At 41.8% G+C, this 13,894-nt stretch overlaps 1 protein-coding gene across 6 annotated transcripts in view; it reads right to left on the bottom strand.

Moving 5' to 3' along the window:
- The window catches only part of mbnl2 (muscleblind-like splicing regulator 2), a 37,047-nt gene extending 23,660 nt beyond the window's left edge, over positions 1–13,387 (bottom strand). For all 6 annotated transcript variants that reach the window (XM_030779787.1, XM_030779789.1, XM_030779788.1 and 3 more), the window contains exon 1: positions 13,155–13,387. In XM_030779787.1, the coding sequence (XP_030635647.1) occupies positions 13,155–13,328 (174 nt within the window). In that variant the 5' untranslated portion in view covers positions 13,329–13,387. The remainder of the gene's footprint in view (positions 1–13,154) is intronic.
- Between the last annotated feature and the right edge of the window lie 507 nt (positions 13,388–13,894).

Genomic DNA, 13,894 nt, shown 5'->3' with positions numbered 1-13,894 from the left:
TTGGATTTCCAATATTAAAGAGTAAATAACAATGATCCCAGTGCACCTCCCCAATCAATGAAGCTGATTATTTAGCTCTTGTTATGGACATAACAAACCATAGACAGTGACATCTGTTCAATTCAGTTTCACTGTTTAGAACCACAGACAGTGTGGACACATATTAAAGGCTTTAGACTGAGTTAGCTTTTCAGTAATTGAGGTGCATTAGGATTTTCTTTATTTATTAGTCCTGTTCCCTATGCCATAATAGGTGTTAATACCAAAGCACAGTTTGGGACATGGCGATCACACAAATTAACTGACGGATTCTAAAAAACATGAAAATGACAGAGTAAACTACGGGACCTTGAATTTCTGTTATTAAATTTTACCCAAGTGAACTGGTTTACACACTCCTCTCTCATTATTACATTCCGTGAGCCTAATCTTTGTTGGAAAAGTTCACACAAATCCGCAACTGTTCTCCTCCCTGTGGGGGAGTGATTTAAAAAAAAAAACAATTACCAACTAACTGACAAATCTAGTCAAGCGTCAGTGGAAACTGTTTAAATCACTTATGACTGAGATTATGTAGTGTCATGTTTACGACCACAACTAAATTTCAGGTAAAGTGCAGGTCAGGTAGCGACACGAATATGAAAGACTACTCATAACACATGCATTTTACTGATGCATCAGGCAGGGGACTGATGTAATGATCTGAGAGAATGTGAAAGAATGGATTTATGTGTGGACTAACTTCAAAGCACAGGGAGAGAGGGGCCTCATATGTAACCATGAGACCGAACGCGTGAAGGTGAAAATAAGCATGTGAGTGTGGACTGGAAAAAGAGCCAATGCATGAATGAATGAAATTCAAGGATAACCGTGTCCTCCAGTCGTTTTTTTTTTTTTTTTTTTTTTTGTGCTCAGAGAAACCTGTCCAGACACAGGCTGTGGTTAATCCAGTGAGCCTCGCCCCGCTGCTGTTAATCTGATCATCTGTGAAGTGCTGAGACATGAGACTCATACAGAGCAGCCCTGTAATCTACTATTCACACAGACACACACACACCAACACACGCACGCCAACACACACACACACACACACCAGGCAAACCACCCAGACAAGTAACAGCAACGCTCCCTGTCTCCAATCATTCGTAAACAGAAAGACTTTCCCTTACCATGCTGTGGACCATGCTGTGGCGTTTCCCTCCAGTAAAATTGTGAACAATATTACAGCAATGTGAAAATCTGATCTGAGTGTGAAACCAAGATGGTAACCATTGCTTTAATTGTTACAGGAACGGTGAGGTATTTTCTCTTTTTTTTTCTGAGATAGCACTGAAGTAAGGGGGAAAAACAAAAATTTGATCGGTAATGCTGTACAACTTCTTTTCACTTTTCCTTCTTCAACCGCAAGTTGATCATGAGCACCTCTTAAAATTGATCAGATTACTGCGCTGCTGTTGTGTGCCAAATGCTTAAGTTCCCAGTGAAAACAAGGGGAGGAACAGAACAGACTGAGTGGACTTGGTACTGTTGTGTGCCAGAAAGTGTTTCCACATTCATGTCAATACAATCACAGAAATGAGGTGGGGTTCTGAGGAAGGGAGAACTGAGGACAGACAACAAAGGCCTGCTCAGCGTCTGGCCATCCGAAAAAACATTTAAGCTTAGAGTATGTATCATACATTGGGCCTAACTGTCAAATGCTAGACAGTGAAGCATTTTTTTTTCCCCTCATTCAGTACTAAAGCATTTTGCTTTCGATCTGTGGAATAATGACTGTCATTGCTAAGACACAATTTTAGGCATGCTCAAAAGTTTGGCTGTAGAACCGTCACAACTGTTTGCTTCTAAGCCTCTGAAAGATTTAATCAATTATGTAGACATTTCTAAAAACGGTTCAAATGTGGTGATAGCTTAGGTGCTAAAATTAGTGAAAATATTTTTTTTTTTCTAGGAGACAGATGGAGGGAGTGATGTAAACACCACTAAAACAGCTCAAATTGTCTTTTATTGGACTTTGACAGCAGTAGCTCAACGGAAATGATTAACAAAAGACTGTATTTTCCAAATAAAACATGAACACATACTGCATATTACTTAAATCTAATGCAATGCTGTACCAATTTTCAACAACAAATGTCTGAAAAGAAACCCTGAAATGGGTGCCATTTTATGAGAGCTCAGTCTAGCAGTGGCCATTTAATAGAGACAGCTGTCAATACTGAAGTCTAAAATGTAAGCCTTGACAAAACTCATGGAGGGAGTTTATTACTCCAATTAATGAGAGGTCAAAGAGGAGACGAAAAATTAGGCCAGGAAAAGTGCAATTAGCATCAGGACTCAGTGCTACCTATTGCGCCAAATTCCCCCGCCTTTACTTTTCCCAATTAGCCCCCCCCCCCCCCACTCTGACCTATTTATCTAACTATGAACTCCATTTCTACTCTTGCCTATATGACAATAATCCATCCAGATCACCGATACTGCCGTATGGGTGTGTGGGGGATTTCATTTAATGCAAGGTTATTCTGAAAGAAAAAAAAAAAAAAAAGTCTTTTTATTTTGCTTTAGCTGGGTACTGTCTCTGTGCTACTGTGACTAAAATAACCTTGTGGTGTATACTTACAGCAATACATATATATATATATATATATATATATATATATATATATATATATATATATATATATATATATATATATATATGTATGTATGTATATATATATAGATAGATAGATAGATAGATATATACACACACGCATAAACACAAACACACAGATATATCTCAGTGGTGTGCCGTCAGGGCAAGCAAGGCAAGTACTACTTGCCTAACTTTCCCATGCTAAAATAAATGTCAAAAGGTATATTCCGTAAGAGTGATCATTTTCTACATATATTTACAATACACGATCTACTACTGTCTATTTTAATACTTTTCTCCCACCACCCACTCACTGCCCTCTTGTGGCATTTTTGCCGTTTCGCTGTGCTTTTCTGCCGAGAACAAGCTGTGCTTGCCTACAGCTCGTTAAACTCTACGGCGGGTCTGTTCAGCTGACATCATGGGTCCAGCTGAAAAAAGCAGGCGAAGGCAAGTGGTTTTAAAATCGCTTACCCTGTCCTGACATCAGTTTTTTCATTAAAAGTTTGAAAAAACACACTCGCGTTTGCATATTGCGACCGTATGATGACCCTATCCGATAACTAGCCGGCTAGCATGCTAGTTTTAGCGACGTTTCAACTGAACTCTGTGCAGTTGACATTAGACAGCTAACATCAGAAACATATGAAAGGCAAGCATTCTTGAAACTGCTTGGCCTGATCTGAGATCAGGTGTGTATTTGTGACCTACAGCGTTGGGCGGTAAAACAATAAAAACGGTCCATTGGTAGAGACTGTCATCCACTAGACAATTTTAATAGCCTTTTTACCAGACTGAACAAAGCTATATATGGCGACTCATGTGTGCTGTCAGACATCTTGTCAAAGATTCCGTGGTCTGGCTCAGTGGAAGGAAAGTCCAGGGGCCTACATCAAATGATAAGCATTTTGAAGATCACCACAAAAATTGTTTATTGAGTGTGGAAGGTTTTCCTGAATATATTTTCAAGCAGGCTTCTCCAGATATGTGCAATGTGTAGTAAAGTTCAACGTCAATTAAAATAAATAATCTCAGTGATTTTTTCCTTTGGTTAGGCAGGGTGCAGCAAGCCACAGGAGAGGAACTTTACTTTAAAGATAGGACAGACAAACAGTAGAAAACCATGAGACAGACAGTTGCAGCATATTGGGCAGACTACAAATTCCAGAGAGCAGTATGGTGTAAGGTCATACAATGGTATGTTTGATTTTAATGTAATTGTAATGGACCACTGTACTGACCTCTGCATGATATATATATATATATATATATATATATATATATATATATACATATGGAGAGAGAGAGAGAGAGAGATATCTACTCTACATCTGAAAAAATCTTACACCAGATATCCTCCTTCCCAATCAACGTGTTCAAATCTGGGGTAATATCAGGCTGTTAGCATGTGGAAACTGAGATCACACAAAGATCACACATGACAAAGAAACGGTGAGTATCATTCATGCTATATGATGGTTCAAAGATCCTGCGCAAAATGTGTGTCTGACATTATCAAAACCTGTTGCTCTTTTTTTTTTCCTTGACATTTTCTGGCCTTTGTCAACATTTCTTCCCTGTTAAATTGATGAGACTGTCTGCCACAAACACTACGTAGGAGCATAGTCACTCCAAAAAAAGACTAAAGTGAGCCTCAGGCCAGGCTCTTTGGAATGATGTACGCTAGTTTACGAAGACACCTTCTGAGAAGACAAGAGTGTCCCCATTTCAAATGTCAGTGATCAAACTCCATATAATTACTTGACACACTGAGAGAGAGAAAGAGAGAGAGAGAGAGAGAGAGAGAGAGAGAGAGAGACAGAGAGAGAAAGAGAGAAACACAGTATGAAAGATGAATGTGTGAGTAGAGGTCCCTAAGTCATCAACCTGCATGTGACTAATTCCTTAATGAATTTACGCATTTCTATAGTTGGGGTGTCAAACTCATATCACCATGTCTCTCTCATTTACCCTTTCTGACAAAAACAACCCTCCCCTCGCTGACATCTCGCGTCTGATCCTCAGGACTCTGTACTGCTGCCAATTAGTGTCCCCACCTGTCGTGGCAGTTCAGTGGTGCAGGCATCCGCCGGGTGTGAAAGTGGCCAGAGTCCATCTCACTTTCATCCATGAACTTTGTCAACCCCCTCTGGGTCCTAAACCTCAATCAGCCATGACCTGTAGTGCACTGTCGCACAGAGGGAGGGGCTCTCTGCAGAACCCTATGGCACGCTCTTCCCCGCACTTGATACTCTGACATGAAATGAGCTTGACCGCAACGGTTGTGTACTGTAAAACTATATGGGCTATTGGTTAAGGTCTTAATGAACATCAGGAAATAAGATTAGCCTGGATGTTGATGAGGTATTCCTCCTTTGGTCACTGAAATAAGCATTATTGTCCCATTTGACCATTCAAATGAAACACTTGATTAGCTTTGCCAATGGCAGTAGTGTTAAGTAAATACAATAATAGGGCCTACGATCTTCAAGCTGACACGATTATACCGCCAAATCATTTTATAGTTGCTATTACGAGTTAGGGTATTAAAATTTCACACTTCAGGTTATGTGACTGTTTTTTTGTATTTCAGCAGAACTCAACAATATTTGGTTATTTCATAAATGTATCATTTCCACTGGGTAAAGACTGAAGCCTTTACTTCAACTGAACTGAAACCTGGCTTCTAACTCGACTGAGCTCAAACATCGATGGGGATCTAAATTTAAGATTTACAGTGCAAGAAAACACCATCTTATCCAATCTGCTATTTTTGAAACACATCTGTTAGCTGACAGTCTTGTCCATAAATCTTCACTGTCCATGAGTCAAACACAATAAATCAGGTGCTTACTGGCGTTACAGCATGCTGTGTTTTGCATGTCATGAAATTCAAATAAAGAAACAAACACAGCCTACCAAATTAAAGTAAAAACAAAAAAAAAAAAAGAAAGAAAAAAAAGAAAAGAAGTTAAACTTCCAACATTGATCACACAATCAAAATCATACTTATGTTAAGAGGCAAAGTGTTACTCTGTCTTAATGGTATATTGCTATGTATTAACGATTATGTAGATTTGAATGAGCCCATTTGTATATCATTTGACTTACAAAAACGAGAAAAAAAGATGATGGCTGGTTCTGTTGAAGTCCTAGTCATCCTAGGATAGCTAAGATAAATTTAATCATGGTAAACCTTTCTTCCCCTCTTTCCTTCAAATTACACTTTCCAGAGACGGAAAGAGGAAATTACTGCATTCATGCTGGCAGCCATTCTCGCCATTTGGAATAACTAATCTATAAATGTCCTGGCTTAGTCTGTGTGGCAGGGGCTGTCAGCTCGCTGCTCGACAACCTCATAAAGACTTCAAATCATTTCTCACATGGGTTTACAGGTGACAGGTTGGCTAGCCTAGCTTAGCCTCCCGCTCACAGAAAGGAGACTCGAATCAGCCACGCTCTGCCCACTCAAACACATATCTATGATGAACAGACCAGACAAGTCACCGAGGCTTTTCGGTCGCGACATGATAAACTGGTCATGTGCTCACTGATTCCAGAATGATGGTTCAACATGACACTGATGATTTTATTGGAACGCTGCAAAAAACAAAAAAAAAACCCAGTGTGTGATCAGTCAACTGATGAGAACATTTATTTGCTCTCGTCCTTCCGCGCAAGATCTCTAGTCTCTAGTCAAACGCGTTTTTGTTTGACATGATTACGCGTGTTGCTGGTCTGTGACGTTCGAGGGATTTATCTGTCAGTCTTCTGGTGCAGAAGTGCATCATGCCTCCAGATGTCCTGAGGGAGGCGACAGGCTGGCGTGGACCATACAGAGGGACACCGTCAGTCAACCAAGAGATGCTTCAGCTGGGAGGCAGATGTAAAGGTTACAGTCTAACGACACAAGACCTCTAATTTCAAAGCTTTTCACATCATTAAAAGATCCGGGCCCTTCAATAGCAGCTGAGGCCTCACAGTTGTTCCTCCTGCGTCCCTGGCAGAGGTGGCCAATACCAAAGGAAAGGAAGGTGGAGGACAGGGTGGAGTGGGGAATGCGTAAGTTCCATCACCAGATTACTCGGGTCCACCCTAAATCCTACTTCATGCCCCTGTGCTTTGTTACCACTCTTAAACAAAGAAGGGGAATACAGTAGGGAATTAACGCTGAAACACGATGAGGATTTGATATACAGCGGAATTTGTTTTGCTGGGCTCGCTAAAATAGGAATGTCCCGGAACGTAGACTGTTCTCGTTTTTGATTTCGATACTGGAGAGGACTACGGGAAAAATAAACGATTGTGGCCACATAAGTCAGCTGAGAACTGATGTTGACAGCACATTTTTATCTATCATTTGATTGGAAGAGAAAACATCCTTTGTGAGAATGTAACTGTGGGTTCATTGTTTTCAGCTACTGTGCGTTAAATGTAAATAACAATTACAGATGAGCGTTCGGGTCAACAGTAGTTTGAGTCTGGCACATGGATTTGCATCGTCTGCATATCTTTCGGCCTGCGGCAGTAGGTCTTCTTACAAAGCCCCGCAGTGCTGGAACTCTAGCACAAATATAAGGGTAGAGTAATTAGGGAGCTGTGCGGTGCCTATTCTGCAGACTTCTTTTCCAGCCCCCATCCCCCCCACGTTTCTCAGCGAGCATCTTGATATACAGGTCCACGCTCTGAAGCAGTGGGCAGATCGTTATTACAGAGAGAAGCTGGATCCACTATTAAAGGAGAAAGCAATTTGTTAAGCCAGCTCCTCTGACACAGTTTTGTTAATCAAGGCATGAGCACACATCTGATGGCTTAGCCCACATCTTATTATCTGATGTATTGCTCCTTTACTATACAGTATCACTATATATTGTACTCCTGACTCATTTGTCTTAATCAAAAGCTTTATAAAGTTTGCTAAAACAGTAAATCAGAAACAGCAGCTCAGTGTCCACAGAGGGCTAGAGCACTTGCTCACCAGCAGTTTCCCTCTCTAGCGACACACACAAAAGGCAGCAACAAGCAGGTGCACTGTGGCATTAACCAAGAGCAGCTGACAGTAACAGCAACTAACTACTTTAACCAGCTGCAGATGACGGCAAAAGCAGCACGCGGATACCTCAACAGCAAGAAGTAACTCTCACAAGTTCCTGCTTAGAATCATAAGACAAGGTAAATAGTGCCATTTCACACCCTCCCTTCTCTGTCTCCCTCTCTCTCTCTCTCTCTCTCTCTTTATGAACACAAAAAACTAAGAGAAGTGAAGTCACATGGACAAAATGAAGTCTGGCGTGTTAGGGAGGGGGGCACTGGGAGGCCCTGTTTAGGAATGAGAAAGCTGCAGAACTCATCAAAGCCACAGTCCGCCAGTAGTCTGATGTTAAGCTCAAGTCAGCGTTTCATTGTTTTGTGAATGACCTGGGGGGATTGCCTCCCTGCTGTGTGGTACACATTCCCCTGCATGTTTGCTCTGTCGAGGGTGTGGCCTGCTTCAGTGGATAACGCTGAAGAACCGTCTCCATCTTTGAAAAGATTAGACGTCAACCCCGGCATCGCATCTATTTTTAGTTAAGGGCTTAAAGAAAAACAAAGCATTCCGCTCCTCATTCAGTTCCTCTCTAATTAATAGTCATATCCTTCATAAATTTTGTTTAAGCAGCGCACTGAAAAAGGGTTTAGGTTTAAGCTAAAGTGGACATGAGTTGGTCTCTGTAGGCTGATGAAAGTGTAGGGGGTGGGGTGGGGTAGGGTGGGGTGGTGGCAGTTGAGGTAAGGTCGGGCTGCTTCCTGTGATGGAGTGAACACAAGTAGGGTCAGGTCTTCATCAAGAACCTCTAATTGGGTTAAATCCAACCCAGGCTTCCTGTCCAGTTCTGCACAATGTGTTCCTAGTGTTCCGGGCACCCACTGAGCTTTGATTGTCCAAAAGACTATTTATATTCACGGAAACTGCTTCTCCTACCTTTGATGGTGTTCCTTCAATGTCGACAGAAATTGAACCAAAGGAACCCTCAGGTCCAGCACTTGGTGGAGATGGACCATGACCCTACTCAGCAGAATTCAAGCTAGATGAGAATCAAAGGAGAAGCATTCCACAAGGGGTAGGTTGGTCTTCTTAGGATAGGGGCATTTTAAGTACACCAATGGATGGGTGGCAAACATTCAAATGAAACGTAAAATGTGATTTGAATTTACGTCTGCAGGGAGAGTAACAGCTGAAATTTGTCCTCTGCATCAGTAAAATAAAGAGAACGTATAAGTAAGTGTTTATTTGCTGTGTTAAAGTTGACAGATGTGGGCTTCTGATAGGGATCATGCATTGACCCCTTCAAGTCTAGCCCATGATCTAGCCAGAAACAAACCACATGTTGAGCAGCAGGGAGGAGAGGGAAAGAAAGAGAGGAGGAGAAAGTGAGAGAGAAGGAGGAAAGAGAGAGAGAGAGAGAGAGAGAGAGAGAGTGAAAGAGAGCTAGAGACACCAACAACAGGCCATTCAGCAGCAAGGACTGTGACATCATCACATGACTGTGGCATTCGTATATTTTCTCGCCAGAGAACGTCTCTCTCTCTCTCCTTCCCTCCCCCACTCTCTGCTGGCACTGGCATATACAACGAAGCCTCTTTGTCGAGACTGAGTGTCATCCGACTGTTGTTTGGTAAGCCTCCATTTGATCGTGTTTGAGAGCAGAAGTTCACTGAACGTGGTAAATTTCAGATCATATGGCCTTGAGCTCGTTTGAAATCATATGGCTTTGAAACTGAGAACAAACATGCCCACCAAGCAAACCTCCCTATTGCATTTTGGAGATAATACAGTTATGATCATTGATGTTCCCCCCACTGTTACACAGCAGGAGTGGTCCATGCACTGAGCACATCATTCTGCACTGCGGCTATGCAGCGTGCACATGTGCAGAGAAGGACGACCTCTGCCTTCAAGAGAATCTTATTTTCAGTGATACAGTCTTCGGCCAACAAGAAGATGGAAAACTGTCCCGAACAGCCCGTGATGCTTCACATGTGAACAACTACCGTGCCACAGTGAGAAAAGCTGTGAGCTAAGTTCCACAGATCTGAGTCACTTTTAAAGATCTCAGGTCAGTTCTACAAAATGACAAGTTAGGCAGCGTTCACTGATATGTGCCTAACCTACAAAAATGATTCAGCAAATCACAAATAATACAGTTGTGCTTATCGATTCTATAACATGGCAACACTCTTGCGGATTAGTTGGTTTAACGTGTTTGTGCCCGGAGTATCACGATGATGCTTTTCAAATCTTTGTTTAATTGAGAACGTGACGTGATTGAAAGTAGTACACACTTCACGCATTTCATTAAGAACAGCTGTGCCAATAAACTACTGCAGGGCTACTTCATTAAAAATGAAACTGTGATCAAATAAAAAAAGAAAACTTAAGTGTCTGCACTACACAATTATACAGGCACGCAGACTTGGCCTAGTAAAAAAAAAAAAAAAAAAATCTCACTTTTAAATAACGTGCATGCTTTTCACAAGACAATGAATTTTTGCACAAACGAAGTTTGCGACAGGGTCTTGAGTACGTGAAATGTGGACTGTGCACCACACACAAAGCTCTCCTTTGAGCCCGAAATGTAAATATGAAGGAATGTAAATTAAGCTCTGTCAAACAAAGCCTCCTCCCACCATCTCATCCTGTGAGGACAAACCGAGTGCATCTTCCTGGACATTTTACAAATGCTGAGAACAGCAGGATGGTGTAACAATGTGGCACTGAAAATTACAAATGGGACCACTGACCAAATCCTTTATAGTTTAATGTAAGCCACATGTTCGAATGAGAAACAATCCAGGTTTTGTGTGTTTCGGCAGGTCAGTGCAGTCAGCAGTCTTCACGACCACACTTTGTAGCCTCTGCACCTCGAATTCACAAGGCCCTCACACCGGGACCAATGTTTAATGACAGCCGTTTCTGTGAGAGTTGCTATCCAATACTCAGTGGGCTGGACTGTTCTGGAAGAAGCTCTGGAACAATGTGTCTCGAGGTGTCAACTGAACCGCTCGCCTTTTCCAGTTCTCTCTTTTTTCCTGAGTCAAGGTCCACTCCCTAACTCATCCTTTCAGCCCCCTATTCTAACCAAAAGGAAACAAAACAAGAAAAAAAAACCTGACTGAGGAAGGGAAGGGTGAGGTGAGGGGAATGAGTTATGTGAGTGTCTGACACCTGAGAAACAGTGCCTCAGACTCTGGCCTGTAATGGAAGCTATACAACTAACATAGCCTGCAGCTGGAAGGGAAGATGTGTGTGTGTGTGTGTGTGTGGGGGGGGGGGGGGTGTAGCTCATCTATCTGTCGATTGCTTTGTGCAAGATCAGCACTCACATTTATGCAACACTCCAAACTGAAGATCAGCTCAAAAGTCCTGGTTATATTAAAGTTGAGATCCCGATCTTATATTACATTATAGGTTTTCTTTCTCTGTTCTGTAACACATCACAGAGGCTTTTCCGCTGATATGCAAGCACGTAATGCCTGAATGTTTAGACCTCTGTGCTGACGAGCAACAATCACAAATTGTTTTGAATTGGAGTCAGCTGTTAACCCATTAAACTGTCAATGCCTTTTGACACAGCAGAACAGCCGTGGGAGAACTTTGAGTCAATCACAAATTGCTATGGTAGTAATTCACTGGGGCCTTGACTCTGGGCTCTATTTTGCACTGAGGCTCCAGAGCAACAGGGTAGCTGCCAAGGATGCAGTCCCCCAAAAATAGCCCATTTTCTAACAATGAGTTATATTAAGGATGTTTCGTTGTGAGAACACAGACTAAATCAACCGACTAAATCGACTAAATGGTTTGAAAATGCGAAGGGCCTCGGCAGCTAGGCTGAGAATTAGATGAATATGAGTTAAACACAGCTGATATGCATACACATGACAATCAAGTCAAGTCTCCGTTTACTCAGTGGGATCCCCCGCTTCTTTTATCGCTGCAGTGCACTATCATGTGCAACACAGGCGCTATACTGGGCACTGAAGAAGAATATTTACAGCAGTTTGCATACTAACCCTGCAAGCAACTATGACAACACCACCACCCAAAGAGAAAGCACAAGATTCACATCACGCAAATGCCTCATTGCCTCAACTGCCTGTAACATTATCCCTCGAAAACGACCCTACCCATGACCTTGATTAATTTGGGAGATAAATAGCTGGGCTCCACAAGCTGTGGCTGCCTTTTTTTTTTTTTTTTTGTCTTTCTTTAGAGAAGCCAGGATTGCTGCATACACAAATATGAAAGCTAAGCACTGCCTTACATCTATTGTTCCTGAGAGATAGGCCTTGCTCTAGTTCAGCGAAGCATTTGTCATTGTCACTAAGGCTTAATACTGCATTAAAAGCCTGGTGTACCCCTCACACACCTGACTCTGTCAGGCTGCACAAAGTAACTCCACATTTTACACTGGTCAGGGTTTTAAAAACCAAGGAAATTTTTTTTATAATTTATTCAGTAAACCTTTGGGTAGAAAGGAAATTGAAAAAAAAAAAAAAAAAAGGATGAAAAAATCAGAACTCTGAATGAAGGTCACCACCGAGAGTAGAAGAACCCCTCGTATTCACTGTTTAACATTAGCCATCTATTTATGCATCATAGTGTACGGCTCGGCTGCTTGTGTGGGATTATCAGTAATTTACTTTGATGAAAATTATGACATGCTAACTGCTGAAACAAATTTTCCTACACATTTCTGACTGTTCAAGAAATAAAATCAATGCATATTCCTCTGACTTGTCAGGCACTGGTGACCTACATAAGTAATGGACGTGGCATGGTAACACTAGAATGAAAGGTATAAAAATGCCAGGGTGAAGATTCAGCATGGGAGCAGGTTTTGCCCTTTGAGTCTATAGGTCAGCTTCCTTTGACGTCTCCTCACAGCACGAGTTGTGTACAGAGCTGACACAGACACTCTAAATCGAGAAACATCTCACTAGCATAACACTTCCATGTCTACATTTATGTAAAAAAAAAAAAAAAAAAAAAGAATAGTATTCCTGATTATGTCATAACGCCAACCTGCTTCATGACTGGCTGGATATACTTTGATCTAACTGGAGACAAAACAGGCTAGTTACTGGGTGGAAGTTGGCAGAACATCGGTACTGATCTTCGTTTTCACGAATCCATTTGAAATGAGGTAATTTAAATTGCATTAGCAAATGTGTCTTTTAGTGACTAATCTTCCATTTTGCCATTCTGCGTTGCTTGTCTAGACAGAAAGCCGGATGAGAGAGCTCTGATTCAAAAGTAGAGGTTGAAACAAAACAAAATCCACGCTCTTACAGTGAGCGAAGACCTTCAGCAGAACACATACATTGGTGTAGTCTTGTAAATGCACTTCAGCTGAGTGCTGAATGTGCCTTAAACAAAATAAATAAATAAAAATGCAATCGTTCCTCATCTCCCAGTGTTTTTGTGCACGAATGGACGGTTTACGAGTATAACAACACCCAGCTAAGTATTCCTTACCTTTAAGGAGTCAAAGCAGGCAATCACCCTTCCGTTTTCCACCTGGCAGCTCTTCGGTGGATGCGCAAACTTGCATTCCTCATCGCTACGTGAGCATGTTCCCCTCTGAAACTGCCGACACACTTCCAGAGTCAGCCATTTTGTGTCTCGTATTGACGCAATGTTTAAAGCCATAGCAAAGCTGGGGTGAAATATAAGTAGTGCGTTTCTTTAGAACAAGGTGTCAACTGTGACTTTTTTTTTTTCTTTTTCTTTTTTTTTTTTTGGATTTGGTTCAATATGATCAGAGAGGAGTTTTCAGGTTTAAGCCTTGTGGTTTTTTTTTTGGCTCTCTTTTAATCTTTGCCCCAGGTTCTTTTCAAGGACCTCTGAAAAGAGTTGTCAGATTCGGACTCCCCCTGGCAGCAGCATGGGAGATGGCTGGTATTGTTGAAGCCGTCAATCACGTCCAAGTCGTTCATCAATCATTCGGTCTCAGACTTACAGGGCTGGCGGCGCAGTGGGAACATGCTCAGGGACACAAGCCGGACCGATGGGCTGTCCTTCTGTTCCCACAGTGTCCTTTCCACTCACCAGGTGGTAGCCGACGTCGCAGACACTATTTTCAGCCGATTGCTCTTCTAAGCAGAATTTTTTAAATGGTCTGAGAACAGAGAGAGCGATGGAACAGTTCTGACTGAACTTCTAAAAGCGTGGTAGTTTTTTTTTTTTTTTTTGTGCTTTGCCAAGACTGCTTACTT

The sequence above is a fragment of the Chanos chanos genome, chromosome 7 (genome assembly GCF_902362185.1).
Source record: "Chanos chanos chromosome 7, fChaCha1.1, whole genome shotgun sequence".
Lineage (NCBI taxonomy): Eukaryota > Metazoa > Chordata > Actinopteri > Gonorynchiformes > Chanidae > Chanos > Chanos chanos.
Note: the sequence above shows the minus strand (reverse complement) of the source record. Positions and strands in the feature narration are given on the sequence as shown.